Raw genomic sequence first — 16,918 nt, 5'->3', positions numbered from 1 at the left:
GTAGTGTTCTTATTATCAAAAACAACTTCTGAGTGAAATCTGGAGTTTTCTGAAGCTCTTAGGCTGTGTTTGGCAGGTAGTGGTTGTCTTTCCTGGGTTGTCTTCATTCTTCCCCTTCCCTCTTCTATTGTGTGTCTGGCTTTAATCAAGAGTATGCTATGAAAGACTTCATGGGCAGATTTATCAGACCAGGGTACATGAAGCATCACCACCCAAGCAAGGTGTAGAGCACAATGTGAACACGGATGTTACTGTAAAATAATAAGCACGCATAAGGGTAGACTTTTCTCCTTTTGATGAGTAATTTCGTATGTTCCTTCATATATTTCTTCCCTACTTGAAGGAAGTATAAACCCAATTTTTATCACTTGGCAAGACCCCTCTCCTCGGGGACAAGGGACATGGTGAAGTGAGGGGTGGGAGCTGGATCAAGTTTTATTTTTGACACATCCTACATTTTGACACATTTACCACCACACAACCAAGGCTCAGCTGTATGTAGGGTTTGTTACTTTAACTACACAGGCCACTAAATGCTGCTGGGTGCTGTAGTCATTAAATTAGAAGCTTAACTTGCAACCTGTCCATCCTCAACTGCTGTTTCACTGTGTTTTAGCTTATTTGGTGCCGGGATGATCATAGAACACCACCCTTACTGGTGGATGAAGAGCTGGGGCATGAAAAGGGCCCTTGAACCTACTGAGACTTGTCAAATTGGTAAACGGTTTGCAAGAATTTAATTGCTGAGTAACTAAATGCCTGAGGTAGGGAGTTTGGCGCATTGCTGTAACAAGTACTACCTTCTGGGTTGGATCAGTTTAACTGCTGCAAGGTTCTGACCTTGTTTTCTATAGGCAGGCATGACGTTGGAGAGGGCCAAGACGTTGGCCTGGCTCTGTAACGCCACCTAAGCAGAGAAGAGGGTTGGGGTGGGTTAGGTGAATTCCTGCGAACGCTGACTCCCCACTGCGCTGCTCGATGGGGAAAACACAACTCCCCGCTATCTGGAGGGGGAGACACGAAGCGGCCCGACCTGTCAGGGCGCGGGCCGGAGCGCGCAACCGCGTTGCCAGCAGCACAAGCTGCCTCTGCCCCCGCTGCGGAGGGGCCCCCACCGCAGCTCCCCCCGCCCCGGCGCACGTTGGCCGCTGCCCGCTCCCCTTCCGGTGCTGGCTCCGCCCCTTCCCTCCAGGGGCGTGCCCGGTTCGAATCGCGGCGGCGCCGGAGGCGGGTGCGTGCCCTGAGGAGGCCGCGCGAGGGCCGGCCGTGCCCGCCGAGCTTCGCGGCGGCGGTTGGGCGGGCCCGCGCTCCCGCGGTGGCCGCCGGCCGCTATTTCCTGCCCCTGAGGCGGGCGGGCTCCGGGGTGCGGGGGCCTGGTGCGCTCTGCGGGAGCGGACCGGCCCTAGGGAGGCAGAACCGAAGGTGTGGACGGCGTTACGCGCTAATGCGTTCCTTAAACACGCCTTGCTGCTCGTTTAGGCGTGCTGCCCCGGGTGTCGGGCTGGCCTAAGGAAGGGAGCTCTACTTGCCAGGTGAGTTATGCATAACGCACTGGGCTAACAGATTTCCCGTTCTCTCGCAGGTGTTGAGGCGGCAGATTCGTGTCGGGGACAGTTGTTCAGTAGCTCTGCCCTCAGTTGTATACTTAGCAGCATATCCTGAATAGTGAAATGTCCTCAAGAAAGAAAATGAAGAGCAGTCGTTCCAGCAATAAGTCAAAGGTAAGTTTTCCTGGCTTGAGCAGAAATGAGCCAGCAAGTGTTTTGCTTCACAGTGCTCCTGCAGCATCGGCTCTTGAGGTGGATGCGCGGGTATCGATACAGGGGTCTGTGTGGATGCTGGGAGCTGTGCACTGCAGTCCTTGCTCATGCAGGTTTGGGATGGGAGGGGTTTCTTTTTTTTTTTTCCTTTTTTTCCTTTTTTTACCTTTTTTTTCCTTTAGGACTAATACATCATCAGCCAAAATAGGCCACTGGCTTTTAAACGGGCAGAAGTTTGAAAGCAGTCCTGTAAAATTAAAGAGAACAGCTTATAGAAGAAGTAGTTGATAGGTCTGTATTTGGTACCGTAACTAAACTTGCGGGGCACTGCTAACTGCTGGTAAAACTAAAAGCTCAGGAAGCCGGTGTTTTCTGGTTATAATTCCCTGTCCTTGCACACACCCGTTAGCCCATTAGTGATGAAATTCATTCACACGCTTTGGGTGCTAACAACACATTTACAGCTGCTTCATAAACTAGTGCTGGTCTCTACCCTCTGCTTTGCAGAACTGCCTGTGCAATCCCAGATTTATAAAGGCCACTTTCTATAGGAAGTTACACCACTGCTTTTCAGGTTTTTAAAGTGAAAATAATTAAATTGGGAATTTATGTAATACAGAGATGAAAAAAGAAATATTTTAATGCCTGAACAGAAAAAAGGCTGCAGATCATAGAAACTAGATGTTAGACTGTTACAAGATTTCTAAGCTTATACACTTGGTTTTATAAAATAAAGTGCACACTACAATATAGTATCAAATAGTAGAATGCATCAATTTTATACCATCAGTTTTCCTAGAGGAAAAAACCCCCTATAGTCTGAGGAAAAAATACATACTTCAGATACTTTGTATCATGGCTCAGTAGTCAATATGATCCTGGTTAAATGTATTTCTAGTCAAACATTCTTGAAATTCATTATCATATTTAATCTGTTTTATACTCAAAAAGCTGGATGAACTAGCTATTAATTTCCTACCCATCCAGGAACAGAAACCCAACTCCCGTCCTCGGAAATTACCCTCACTTGAGGAACCAGATGTCTCAATGATACAGAAGGTACCGCAAGTAAATCGGCTTGAGGAGCCCGATGATTCATTTGGTCAGTATTAACTTGAATGGTTTAATGTACAGTTTTCATGAGCCAACCAGATAGGCAAAATATTTCAATGCTTACCTAGGTAATGGTATTGTTTCTTCGGTGGAGAAGGTTATGGGCAGGAGAGTCAGATGGTCTTTTTGAGAGTGGTGTTCTTTTCTATCATTTAGGAAGTAACAAGAATAATATTGTAATATGTGCAAGTAAAGTCTATGGAAAAATACTCTCTTCAAGTTTAATAATCTGAACATTAGAATTTCCACAGTGGAACATTGCAGTTGTGTAAGAACTTAAATTTAAAAATGAAAGATCAATATCTTAAATTATTTATCCCTGTGTGAAGTCCTCAGTTATTAAATATGGATAGCTTTTATATTACAAGGCCAATAATAAAAATATTTGAAAAACTGTGTAATTAGAAGTTGCAGAGAAAATGCTGAGGGCTTTCTCAGCTGTAATGGTTGTTTCTTCAAGGAAATTCTGGATAATATACATGCAGCTACTAGAAACAGCACTGAAAATTAGCTACAGAAACCAGTATAGCAATCGTGTTGTCATGAGAAAAGGGCTGGAAAATTAAATGCTCTTCTTTTTCTCACTACTGTGTCATATATTAGAACTATGAAAAGAATGCCCACTAACACTGATAATAGAATCATAGAATGGTTTGGTTTGGAAGAGACCTTAAAGATCACCTAGTTCCAAGCCCCCTGCCATGGGCAGGGACACTTTCCAGTAGAACAGGTTGCTCAGTGTAAGCTAACACTAAATTTCTGTGGCAATGTGCTTGAAAAAAGATGTTGTACTATGGCAGACATAATAAAAACTTAAAGTGTTTGAACTTAAGCAACATTAGAACTTAAAGAGGTTCTGATGTATTTTGGTATCTATCTTCAAGATTTCTACGCTTACAAACGTTCTGTAGCAGCTGTAACTGCTGCCTTACAACATTAATAAAGCAGCTAAAAAGATCCATATTAAAAACAGAAGGTAAAATTTAGAAAGTAGTTAAGTGTGTAGAAGATTGATGTGTGCCATAACAAAGAGAGACTTTAAATAAACCGTGCAAAATACTTTGCTTGCTGTACGCCATGCTTACCTACTGAGCTTTCCTGCACCTTTGGTTTCGGGTTGTAAAGAAATAGCAAGTGGGTGAGTATAGAAACTGTGAAGCTTTTCACAATATATGTATTTTTCCTAGTCCTCAAAGAATGCTTTTAACAAGAGTTCCTTTGTATTACAATCAAACCATAAATACTGTAACTAAATACTTAATGGCAGGCAGCACTAGCATGTCTGTGCTCTTTCCCTGGACAGATGGGAACAGTTTTCACACAGCTCATTTTCTGTTCTTTACAGATCACCCTTTGCACAGTACTGCTCTGGATGCTTATGGAGAGGAACATTCACAAAGCGAGTCACTTGGCCAGGTTTCAGAACCACAAAGGAAAAACACAGAAAGAAGGTCTGGTGAAAAAAATTATTGCCAGCATTTAATTTAATCTTTTGATTTTCAGATTAAATGGGAAAAACGTCATGTTTAACTTAAAATTTCCCAGATGAGAAACAAAACAGTAAGTAATGTTGGGGAATGTAGAAAAGAAATGTGAGAATAAACTAGTCTGCCTTCTGTAAGCAGTACATTGATCTAAGTACTTTCTGTATTTATCTTTTTTTAGTATGAAAGGTTTTTCAAATACCTCTGTGAGGCATTGATTAGTTCTCTAAATGCTGGTGTCTAAAGTTAAAAGGTAGAAAAAGTTAAAAATAAATAAAGCCAGTTAAATTCTATGCAACAAAGAAAATTAATTTTTAAATATTTTAATGCAAATTTTAGTGTATTCCTCACTTGTTAAATCAAATTTGGTTTAAATCTGAAATAATTCTGATTTGAATAAAATGGCAAGACAATAACAGTGTTTGTATGGCAGGGGGGATGTGTATTTTTCTTTATTACCAACTCTGTCCCCCACCAAGGAGCCCTTCTCCATTCCTGCTAAAATATCTTCACTAGTAATCCTGCCTCTGTTTTGAAGTTCCTGTTTAATGCAACATGGCTATCCCAGTGCTCAGTTAGCAATGGATTTCTAAGTTGTCACGAGGGTTGCTGTTGAGGGATAAAGATTCTGCTCCCTGTATGCCATTCGCAACTTCTTGTGTAGTCTAGGGAACACAAACTAAATGACATAGTGCCACAAAATGTTCCCCAGAACACACGGCTTTGTTGTGTAAGTGGTTGAAGATTGTGCTTTCTCAGTGTATAGTGGGGTTACGTATGGATTGTGCTTTCTCAGTGTATAGTGGGTTTATGTGTGGATGTTTTTCTTTTCCTAGTAAAAAACCACCTCGCTCAAAAACGTCCGATGGTGATGTTCGGAAATTCAGCACAGCCGATTCTGAGGATGAATCCGTTTCGGACAATGTGGTACGGAAAAAGTTGCATGAGTGCTATCAGTCAATTTAATTTTAGCTTGCTTCATGCCATGCCTGCATTGGAGGGCTGGGGGAAGAGGAAGACCTTTCATTCATTTCTTAGTACTGCCTTAGCACTTAATGACATCTGAAATAATTTATTTCTCAAGGTATTCCTGTAAGACGACCAAGTGAAATGCTTAAAGCTACAGTGATCATGTCAACAGGGAATATAATAGCCTGGTGTTCCTGGATCCAGTAGCCTGTTCTCTTGCTCATTCAGGAATATGTTCTTTTAAATAACTTTTTTTTCTATCTGGAATAGATGTTCTTAAGGAATGGTGCACAAATGGAATATAAGTCCTTTGTACTTGTTCAGTATTGAAGTAAAACATATCTATGAGAGAATTGAATAGTGATAAAATTAATTTTGAATATATAGTAGAATGAAACAAAACCCACTCGGTTTTTGTGTTTTTCCACACTCAGACCGCAGTTAGTGTAAAATGTTTTTAGCCCACTTTGTTTTCAGGCACACAGAGGAAATTAACTGTCTGCAGGCTTGAGAAAGTAGGCCTATGACAAAAAAAGCTATGCAGTAGTTTGCTTGAAAGTTCTTTATGTATTGAAATTTCTTGGAATTGTTGAAAAGTGAGTTCTAAAGTTCGGTACAAGGTGTTAGTCTTTCACCAGTAAAGTGCACCTATGCAGGACTCTGTAGAAGTGCTGCTGGTGTCACAAAATAGTCAAAGTAGAGAAAGGATTTGGACGGAATGTGGGTGAAAAGGAAAATGAGCAGGTGCTTTTGATCAGAGAACTGTTAATACTGGGTGATGACTGTGCTGAACCGAGGGTCCCTAGGCTCCTTAAGATGTTTCTAGTCCTGCTGCACAGGCAGTGGCTGACATGTCAGCTGGCTGGTGTGGTCAGGCAGCTGCTGTCCTTCAGCACGGTGGTCACTGTGCTGTGATTGTGGTGAAATAGGCCTAGGTAAATGTTACTGACCTTTCAGTCAGGAAATGCTTTCCTGCGTTCTGCCTAACTGCTATTTCTCAGAATTTTCAGTGAGTAAAGCTATGGGTTTTTTGGAAATTAATCTGCTTTTTTCTATCACAGAAGTCTCAGGATACTACTCAATTCCAGGCAAAAAAGAAGCGGCCTTCAGAGGAGAACACATCAGATCCTTCTGGTAAAGTAGACTTCAAAACACCTGTACAGCTTTTTCTTATTCAAGATGAATGCTTTTCCATAACACAATGGTTTTAGTTTCTGGCATGTAGCAACGTACTGCATCTAGAAATGGGAGAGTTTAGTTTCAGTTTTGGAACAGACACTCATTAGCAATGGTTAAATTGAGGGTCTGGTGTGCCACACAGATTCCCATGGCTTGCATCTCTGCAATTGCCTGGACTTACTCTCTTAGGGGTAAATCATAGATGTGCATCATCACTCGTACGCAGCTTGGCTCCCTTTGGAGTGAAGTCTGGCCCATGAATGTGGAACTGTAAGACACGTCAGTATATCCCTTAGTCTGGAAGCCTGGAGCACCAGCTGTGGGGCAGAACCTGGAGTGCCCCTGACTTTGTGTGTCGGCACAGCTGTTGGTACCTCAGACCTTTGAGGTAGGGAACATCAAGAGTGGCATTTTTCAGCAGAGAGAAACTTTCTCAGGTGTCATCTTGCTTCCTTTGAACAGTATCCCATCACATTCAAGTACTAGGTTTACATCTGGGAGTGTGTGAAGAAACACAGTTTAACTTTTTGTGGAATTAGTTAATAACACTATTGCAAAGGTTAAAAAAACCCAATTGTATATAGGGTTTTTTTTGAAGCGTAGATGGTATTAATACAAAATGTATACAAATATAACAACTCACGATTCTTCTGAGTAATGCAGGTTGATCAAACTCAGGCTAATAGTTTTTACAGCACGAACAACTGTATCTATCTACCCTGTGTAGTTTATCAGTTGGTTTAATAACGTGCTCCTGGACTTGCTTGAAATGATGAAGAATAGAAAGTTCTTTATGATTGATCATCCAAATCTGAAGTATTCACACATAACTGTATCGTAGTTTTTCAGCCAAAGACAGATATGTTACTCTTATGTTACAATATTCCTAACTTTTGGATGGTTATTTTAATAGTGAGCACAATCACTTTTCTATTATATTATAATGTGTTCCTGAATCGTGCAATATTTGTCTTTATTCTGTGGTTTCAGTGGATAGTCCATGTTCTGTACAGGTTTGGTGTCCCAAAGAGATGAAGAGATCTCCTAGAGATATTACAGAACTGGATGTTGTTCTGACTGAATTTGAGAAGATAACAGCGAATTACAGGTAAATATTCTGCTTTCCTATGGCTGAATACTCAAAGTGTTAAAAACAAATTACCTGCGTTTTGCTAATAGGCTGTCCTTCAGGGGATGCACTATTGCATGGTTACATACCGGTGGTATTTTAATGATTATTAGGTTTCTGTGATACAAATATTTTTTGTATGTGATCTTGAGGTGGTCGCTAGGGATTCGATATTTTTCCAAACATAAGAACAACACATTTCAGCTGATGTTTTTTCAATGTAGAAAATTAAGCTATTGCTAGTACATGGAAGACCTACAGTTGCCTGTGCTACTAGCTGCTTAACTCTGGGTTTTATTCATTACTCCAAGGATGAGATTTCTCCTTTACTAAACCAAATGGTTTGTGTTTTGTCTCTCTGACTTCTCCAGACAAAGCACAGAATCAGACATTTGCAGAAAAGCTATCAATAGCTTCTGTGCTGCCTTCAAGGACGAAATCACTGATCTTGTAAGTGCATCGTAAATAAAATCAATTTTGTGGTAGCGATTATAGAGATGTATATTACACTGGAGTCAAAATGTTTATGGTTTTATATTGTCCTTTACATATTTATTTTATGATACATGTTCTAATCTCCAGTCAGGATAAATACTATGAATACAGTTTGTTGTGTGCAGGTTGTGATTTGCTGCCTCTGTGCTGGCTTCTATGAGAATTGCCTTTAGGCACAGCACTGCTGTCAACTGATTCAGTCGAATGGTTTGGGTTGGAAGGGACCTTAAAGATCATCCAGTTCCAACCCCCTTGCTATGGGCAGGGACACCTTCCACTAGACCAGGTTGCTCAAAGCCCCATCCAGCATGGCCTGTATGAACATTGCAAAGTTGTCAGCTTTTGAGAATAGGGAAGCACCTAATAATCCTGTTTGACATGTATAAAGCATTATGTAGTAAAACTGGAGAGCTGCATAATTTGACTGATCAGTTCTGCCAAACGCTGGGCTCACAGATTAGTTTTAAAAGGTTGATGATTTAACGGTTATATTGTGTCTCAGTGACTCTTATGTAGAGGCCTGACTAAGGTCTCTAACAGGAAAAATTGCCCTTTATTAATTAACACTTTGAACCTAACTGTAAAAAGATGATTAGCTTTGAGGACTAACATTTCTTCTCACTAATAAACATGAATAAATAAACTCAGAACTTCGTAAGACTTGTGACAAGTATAATGAATAAGTACTAAAACTACCAAGTGATTGATTAAAATGAGCAAGTTCTAAAACTGCTAGATTTACACATTATATATGAAGTTATAGAAAAATTAAGCTAGGTAGTACTCCACTAATTGGTACAAGGAGTATTACTTGCACTGACTGGTGCAAGATGATTTATTTTGTGCATGAGTCTTCCTCTGGCGTGAGGAGAGGAAAGAATTGATACATAACTGACATTTGTAATCTTAATTTGAAACAGTGCTGGGGTTTTTTAACCACCTTTTTATGTCATTTCAAAGTAGTTCTTGCAACTGTGTTTTTGGGAGGATAAAGGTGAAATAAAGATCCATAGTCAGTCTGTAATTTTTCTTTTCCTCTGTAGATAGTGGAAGTCCAGGAATTACAGAATATGAAGAAAAAAAATGCCAAGGTAAATACATATCTATCGCTAGATTGTACAGCATACAGAGATGGGCGCTGAAATTTTGAGAAGTTGGGCAGAAGGAATAAAATAATTCACCAAAGCAGTTTACTGTACTACAGAATCAATTGCAGAAATAGAGGATATGGAACCTATCCTGGTTTCACCTGGGACAGAGTTGATTTTCTGCCTAGTAGCTGGTGCACTGCTGTGTTTTGGCTTTAGACTGAGAACAATCCTGATAACGCACCAGTGTTTTAGTTGTTGCTCAGTAGCACTTGCTCTGATCAAGGACTTCCCAGTCTCATGCTCTGCCAAGGAGGAGGGGAAGCCAGGAGGAAGCAGAGACAGGACACCTGACCCAAACTAGCCAAAGAGGTATTCCATACCACAGCACGTCATGCCCAGTGTATAAACTGTATAAACTGGGGGCAGTTACCCGGAAGGCCCAGATCACTGCTCAGGTCGGGGTGGGTATTGGTTAGGTGGTAGTGGGCGGTTGTGTTGTACATCACTTGGGGTTTTTTTGGGAGGGGGGAGGTGTTTATTCCTTCTTCTCTCTCTTTATTTCCTATTATATTTATTATTAATAACAAATCATTGAACTGTCCTTGCTCAGCCCATGGGTTTTACCTTTTTTCCAATTCTCCTCCCCATCCCGCTGGGGCAGAGGGTGGAGTGAGCAAGTGGCTCAGGTGTGGTACTTAGTTCCCGCTGGGCTTAAACCATGACAGAACCACCAGAGGCTTTTTGGAAAAGATCTGAGTAAATACAATGGATTGGAAACTCCATACGTATACTGCTATACTGGTGTAAAAAGAGGTGTCTATGATTGAGAGTTATTCTTTTTCATGAATAATTCATGAAATTATGGTGAAACCTCTGGAGAGCAAATTAAATATTGAGAGCTAACCTCCAAGAAATACAGATGTTCAGAGGAAGGCAGTTCCTCTGTTCATTCAGAGCGAATAGGAACTGACTGAACATGTAACGGGGGAGCGACGACATGAGGAAGAACTAGTGTCAGAGCAGAGAAAGGTTGCAGTGGTTTTGTCAGGAGAGAGGTGACTGCCTTACCACAGCAGGTTGAGCACTGTCTGTTGGAGGTTTTCTGCCCAGATTAACATCTTGTGCCAACTTTTCAGTGACAAAATAGTTTTTAACAAGTAAAGTCAACAAAAAGCTTATTCTGGGAGGTAGCAACTAATGTGCTAAAGTCTAGCTAGCTTGAGGTGATATGGTAAACTACTGGGCATATAAAATGAAAACCTTAATATACATCTGGCATTCACAGCCACTCAGAGTTAACATTATTTTGCCTCTTGTACATCTCTTTAAAATCAGATTTTTAGTTGCTAAATTTACATTTATGATTTGTTTTGGTTGAAGTTGGATGTTGTATTAATGAAAGCTTAACTATGCTTAGTGCCTTACTTATGGCAGCCATGCATTCGTATTAGTCTGCATTTTTAAGACAGAAACAAACAAAACCTTGGTAGAGTCGGTAATCTTTGGGTTCAAAATGTCACAAACTCCTTTCGTATGCCTTAAGAGAAATTGTTCCTTATGAGAAATTTTGGATGCAGATGAGAGTTTGACGTTTTAAAGAGCTTGGAAGTGTTTAAAATACAAATGTAAAGTATGGCAGTTTATAAGGTTTGGTATCTGGGAACCTTCCGCACCCAGAATCAGAAGCATAAAACTTCAAAGGAAAAAAGTCAACGAAATTGGAGTTATTTGCCTTTGAAGTTACAACACCATTTCAAAGATTTTTCTCTCTGTTTACTTCAGGTATTAACAGACATAAGAAAGAAAAGGCAGCAACTGTTTCAACTTGGACAAGAGCAATTTGGGTATGTTTCTGCGGCCCAGGAATAGCCTGAAGAACTTAAGAAGTCTGCTGTTTTGTAACCCAGAAGTGAAAGTAACGGGTTTTTTGTTCTTTCATATTATTTTGATGAAACTCTATACTCTTCGATTGCTTTGTTTTTGCAAAAGCTCAGGATACAACTCAGGATAGTCATTCCCGCAAGTTCCCTTCGGTAACCGGTTACTGGGATGGTATTTCAGACCCTATATTCATAAGAAAAACACAAACATTACAATTTGAATTATAAATTTACAAAGGTGATACTGAGGGCTGGGTTTTGGTTTTGAGCTGGGAGAATGTGTTTCACCTCTGCAATTTGGCAGGGATGCCTCTGGCTACATGATTTGCTTCCATCTCACGTGGCCACACAATTCCACTTCTCTAACTCGGCATTAATCTTAAGTATCATCCAGATGCGCAACACAAAAGTTCTTTGGAAGAACCACTGGACTGCCACATAACCTGTTTGTTAGTTGTGGCAAGGTTTATACCAAAGCTGTCTGTAACGCACACACTGTAAGTCAACTCTGGGGGGAACCATGGCCTTGGATCCACAAAGGCAGATTAAAACCCCTTTCTCTATGGCCACGAAAGTCTGTCTTTGTTTTCTTTGGAGTGCTATGGATAAACTTCACTTGAGGAACACATTAAAGGCATCCCTCAGGGTTTGAACCCCCTCACAGGCTGACACTGTCTTTGCATCTTTTATTTGTTGCCTTTTATTCCTTTGATCATCTGAAGAAAGCTTTCTTGCTGCAACACTGTTAAATGACTGCTGCTGTTGCTTGGGGAGTGCAGTTTTAATGGATTGAGCCTTCCCCTTTACTTCAGCAGAGGTGCATGTACTTGGGGGCTCCTGAGTATGCTTCAGCATAAGCACCCAACAAAACACCTCAGCCTGCAAGCAGGTGTGTGTGTGGAACACCAGGTACTTTAGAAACTTCACTTGAAAAAACCTCAAGTGCTTCAGAGAGAGTGGCTATATTGCCAGATTCAAAAATGAGATTTGGGAAAAAGGTTTGTGTCTTGTGTGGATTTGGCCTCTTGCTCTCATTTAAAGACTATGCTGGTTGTTCTAGTTAAACAGTATGTTACACTAACCTATGTTTTGTATTTTGACCAACCTTTCCCTGAAATCTTCGTCAGAGGAAGTATGTTCATAAATTACTCATGAAATAAACATGCAGATGTAATAATCAAAGCCTTGCTCTTTTTCAGAGCTGAGCCACAACTGATACGCCTACAAACAGAATATGCTGAGCTACAGGAAAGGCAATCTGCCTTGAGGCAAGCAACTGAATTACTTACTGATTTAAAAGAACTACAGCAAGACTGTTTGGATTATAGAGAAGAAAATCCAACAGAAAAAGTGGTTGTAAGTACATATTTTGTGTGTGTTCCTGAACCGTTCTGGATTAGCCCTCCTGCCCTTTTTTCTTTCCTAGACGGACGGGCATGTCTGTTGAATGTTTAGCTTACAATAAGTAGCAGTATTTTGTTAATTGTCTTCGTGGGAGCAACTTGAGGATGACTGCTGCGACTGTACTGTGGGGTATCTCACTCAGGCTTTTTGGCCCCGTGTTAGAAACGGAAGTATTGCAGAGGATTCTGCTACCTTGATGTCTGTGTCCAGGAATTCAAAGGACACAGCAGCATAGCAGCTGTCCTCAGGTTTTAACATTTTCTATAGAAATCAAAGAATGATTAACAGTGAGAGACAAGTAATCAATTCCTTTTGTTGTTACTGATCAAAGGTGGGGAATGCTCTGGTACTTACATGTGTGTTCTGTAGGGTGTTTAATTACAGACAGTCACTTCTCATGTAGTCTTGGCACTCCTGTCACCATGGCTCATGACTTGGTGTGGTGTTTTCTGTTGACAGCGCTCAATGCCTGCCTGTGTAAGGGAGATCCTCCCATTTCAGAAGCCTCTCTAATGTTGGCTGTTCTACACTTTCAAAAATCACCTTTCAAAAAGCACCATTTCAGATAGAGGAAAAATAAATACAGATCTGTAAGCGATTCTTCCGAGAGTTAAAAAGATTGCCTTGTAATTTTATCTCCTTATCAACAGTATGGAACTTCCAGCCTCCCTGCTCTTCTGGTGGAGTCACGGAGAATTCTAGGAGCAGAAAAACACTTTCAGAATATTAATGTGAAACTGGAAGAGGCTCTGGCTGTACAAAGAGAGAAGTTACCAGAGAAACATTAAGTGTTTTTTAACAGACTTTTTGACACTTGCAGGTAACAGTTATTACAATGGTCAGTGCTTAAAGCTTGTTTAATCATTGCTGCTCTATGTTGCTTCGAGTGTTTAAAAGAAATCAGTGACTTAACCAGAGGTTTTCTCTTTCTATAGTTAAATAGTCCGTGTGAGAATGTACTCATGATGGCAGTGAAATTAATGAAACAGGTATCCAGTTAAAGTAGTAAAATTCTGTGCTCTGTGAACACTGTTGGGTTTTAATCTTGGGCTATTAAAGTAATGTGATCTTGAAAGCAGTATGCATTTTTTAAAGAGAAGACAGATACAAATTTAATAAAAAGGTTTGTTTATTTAAAATAAATAATTTCCATTTCTGCAAGTAAAGACATCTGCCTTGGTTTGTCAGTAGAACTTGGACATACAACTAATAAAACAGAAACCACACAGCAGAGAGTGTTAAAAGCGCTAAACTTGGGGTAGCGTTCATCACAAGTTTTCAGTCCAGTACTCTTCAGCCATCATATAGTCTTCCATTATCTCCTCGTGCCTGTTGAAGACCATCCAGTTGAGAGGGCACTTGGTTGTTGGCAATTACTCAGTTCTTTGTCTTACAGCTCTGCAAAAGCGCTTTTGAACTATATCACAGTATCTGTCACAGAAGGCATGCAAGAGGCAAACTTCCCTGCTAGCAGTCTGCTAGCCAAGTCAGTGGTTAGTTGCTTTCTTTATTGCAGGTGTCCTGTTTCCTTAAAGCTTCCAAAAGAATTTCATCAGGGATTTCTTCCATGGCATAATTCAGACTGTCATTTGCAGCTTCAGCTAGTTCCACATCTTCAGTAGCTTCTAGGAAACAGGCATCATCGCCTGCATTGTCCCACTCGCTGTCTGACAATGGGAAGCCTTGAGACAAGCTTTTTTCTACAGATACTGAGGTATTTGACAAGTCTGACACATCAGAATGGGGCTTTACTTCTATGTTCCTGCTTTCACACTCTTCTTCCTTTTAGAAACAAGAATCCTACTTACTACATATGAAAATGGTCTTCATATCTTTAACTGCTCTGACCTGAAAGTTTGAAACTCGTACTGTCACATCTAATGGATACTACAGAAAGCTGGCCAACAAGACAGATGTTCCAGTACACCGATTTATAATCGCATTAACCAGTAGAAGCCTATTTTAATAGGAACAGAAATACGCTGTTTTTCTAGCAAACTACAAGTAGTCTGAATACAACTTCTTAAAATAATACAAGGTTAAAACCAATTTTAGTGTCTGTTTAAAGATTTTGTTGGGACTTTCTGTGAAATAATATTAACAGCTATTGATGATCTGCTTCAGTAGAGCTTGATGTGGCATTCTGCAGTATGAAATTTAAGCGTGTGAAATTTAAAAGTTGCAGAGATGCCAACTCTTACTGCCTCCTCAGTGGAAAAATTACTATATTAAGGGTTTAGAATCCAGGTGCAGTATTCGGTTGGTTTAAATATTCTTCCTGTGTGGGTAAATATAACTGCTTTAATACACTAAAATGGAGTTAAGTGGACTTCAAATTTGAGCGTCACTGACTTAAATTTGGCTCTGACTCAAGTGGTCCGGGAGCACTTCTATTTTAGCTGGCCCAGCATGAAGTCAAAAGTGCACAGCAGAGCTTAATGCAGGCAGTTTCTCCATTCTGCACCTGGACTGCTCTTGTGGTTTATGCAATGGGAACTACTGCTCAGACCAAAACAAAAAAGTCTTTAGTCCCAGGGGAAGGCAGGCTATTGCAGTAACTCAGTGTGTAAAGGTAATGCAGCTTTATCTGTGCTGACAGGTTTTGTACTGGATCTCCTGTTGGAGAGCTTAAAAATGAATATATGGAGCTACCCCACCAGTACAGCTGCTCTGGGGTGCTGTTCTGTACCAGTGTAACTACTGTAAGGAGCTCAACAAGCTCTACTAGCAGGGATTTCCAGTAAGCTCCAGAGACAGCTTTATTCACAAGAACTGTAGCATATTGACAGGACAAAAACATACCTGTTTGAAAAGAAATGGGAGACAGATCCTCGGTGGTAATGGAAAACCTAAATCAAATACATGGCATGAATTAAAGTTAGCATTCCAAAAAGTATTAAGTATAATTGCTTTGAAATCACAGAATACATACTTTGTGATTTGAAGTTCTTTTCTCTGCAGACTGGATCATGACACTTCTGATACCAGACTTCCTTCTTTAGATCTACCAGTATCCTAAAAATGAAGCAATTTATTTTTTAGTAACACTACTTAATTTAAGTGAATGCAGAGAGAAGGAAACTAACACTAAAAAAACAGGTTTCATTTGTCCCCATCTATGGATATTGCTTTTCATTCTCTGACATGCTTACTGCATACTTGTTTTGTACAGGCCCTAATTTTTTAGAATAAACTTCAGGTTTCTTAACATAAAGCTTGGAAGAAAAAGTCATTACAGTAAGATTAGTATATGGGACCTAAGTGTAAGGCAAGGTCTTGTGACTGCTCCTGTTAATTTCATTATAAAAGCCAGATAAAAGCACTATTTTCTGTCAACTGATTAGACAACCTGGCTTTTTCAGCTGTGCTTTAGAAACACCAAGTTCATCTAGCACAGTGGCTGCGGACGGGTTTTTTTATACCCTTGTTTCTCCAAAACACATTCCTTGCAGTTATTTTAAATGTTATATAAAATTATTTTCAAGTTAAAATATTTCCACTGATTATATATTGCAATTATAATGTCATCTGAAAAACCTGACTTTGCAAGATTTCTTTTGCTAATCTGTAAGAAGTCCGAGTCCTTGTAGAGCGACCAGCAAAACACACCTTGACTGACATGGGGGCAGGAGTTACCCTTGTCCTTTTAATAACGTAAGTTAAGATGCAATGTAATGAATTTTAAAGTGTTCTGTTTTCTTTGTCTTACTTACGACTGCTCAGCCTCCTTGCTAAGCAGCATCAAAGCACAGTACCACTTAACAGCTTTAATATACTCTGCCTTGTATGTGAGCATCTTCAGGCACATATTTTAAATAGCATGAAGATTACTTCATAGAAATATTAGAAATACAAGTTCAGTTATCACAAAGTACACTGAGGGTTTTGGTTGGGTGATTTTTAAAAGCATAGTATCCTCACAAAGAAACAGCACAGAAATTGTAGCAGCTGCCAATTCTATCCATAATAGTTTTTCAGCATTATTACAGAATAACAGTTGAGCAGGACAATAAAACTGTTTTGCAGTGAATAGTTACAAAACGTACATTATGTTGTTACTTTTGTGAGCTCTTCCAATATTTGCACACCACCGGTAACCAGAAATATCATACACAAGTATTTCATCTGGAGAGAAATAATTCCATCGCCGTATTCCTGGGGGAAATTAAAAAGGAAATTATTGTAAAATACTGCTGCAGAATACTCATTTGTAAATAGCAAAATGGTCTTTACCTCCTTGTACCCCATCTTTATTAACCAAAGAACGAACAAAACAATCGATTTCTGGATATGGTGAATCCTGATAACCATCCATGGAATCTGTTAAAACAAAGGCCACATATATGCCCAGTTACTGGTTTTGCCATTGCCATATGCAACTGTAACACTGCTACACATTGTATAGACCACAAAC

The 16,918-nt window shown here is 40.1% G+C and overlaps 2 protein-coding genes across 7 annotated transcripts in view; one reads left to right on the top strand and one right to left on the bottom strand.

Annotated features, from left to right (window-relative positions):
• Positions 1 to 1,155: 1,155 nt before the first annotated feature.
• Positions 1,156 to 16,918, top strand: part of CENPU (centromere protein U) — a 15,849-nt gene continuing 86 nt past the window's right edge. Inside the window, exons 1-13 of one of the 4 annotated variants that reach the window (XM_065695486.1) lie at positions 1,238 to 1,422; positions 1,583 to 1,721; positions 2,748 to 2,862; positions 4,219 to 4,324; positions 5,194 to 5,284; positions 6,388 to 6,460; positions 7,496 to 7,613; positions 8,006 to 8,084; positions 9,173 to 9,220; positions 11,003 to 11,064; positions 12,300 to 12,456; positions 13,155 to 13,324; positions 14,294 to 14,553. In XM_065695486.1, the coding sequence (XP_065551558.1) occupies positions 1,671 to 1,721; positions 2,748 to 2,862; positions 4,219 to 4,324; positions 5,194 to 5,284; positions 6,388 to 6,460; positions 7,496 to 7,613; positions 8,006 to 8,084; positions 9,173 to 9,220; positions 11,003 to 11,064; positions 12,300 to 12,456; positions 13,155 to 13,292 (1,038 nt within the window). In that variant the 5' untranslated portion in view covers positions 1,238 to 1,422; positions 1,583 to 1,670 and the 3' untranslated portion in view covers positions 13,293 to 13,324; positions 14,294 to 14,553. The other 3 variants (XM_065695479.1, XM_065695496.1, XM_065695472.1) reach the window with 3 other exon arrangements.
• Positions 13,616 to 16,918, bottom strand: part of PRIMPOL (primase and DNA directed polymerase) — a 15,579-nt gene continuing 12,276 nt past the window's right edge. For 2 of the 3 annotated variants that reach the window (XM_065695443.1, XM_065695462.1), the window contains 5 exons: positions 16,738 to 16,824; positions 16,551 to 16,659; positions 15,437 to 15,519; positions 15,307 to 15,353; positions 13,616 to 14,286 (listed from right to left, as the gene is read on the bottom strand). In XM_065695443.1, coding sequence (XP_065551515.1) covers positions 13,999 to 14,286; positions 15,307 to 15,353; positions 15,437 to 15,519; positions 16,551 to 16,659; positions 16,738 to 16,824 — 614 coding nt within the window. In that variant the 3' untranslated portion in view covers positions 13,616 to 13,998. Of the gene's footprint in view, positions 14,353 to 15,306; positions 15,354 to 15,436; positions 15,520 to 16,550; positions 16,660 to 16,737; positions 16,825 to 16,918 lie in introns of all 3 variants that reach the window. The other variant, XM_065695452.1, reaches the window with a different exon arrangement.

The sequence above is a fragment of the Lathamus discolor genome, chromosome 1, assembly GCF_037157495.1.
Source record: "Lathamus discolor isolate bLatDis1 chromosome 1, bLatDis1.hap1, whole genome shotgun sequence".
In the NCBI taxonomy this organism is placed as follows: domain Eukaryota; kingdom Metazoa; phylum Chordata; class Aves; order Psittaciformes; family Psittacidae; genus Lathamus; species Lathamus discolor.
The sequence above is the reverse complement of the archived record's forward strand: the minus strand, read 5'-3'. Positions and strand labels throughout refer to the sequence as shown.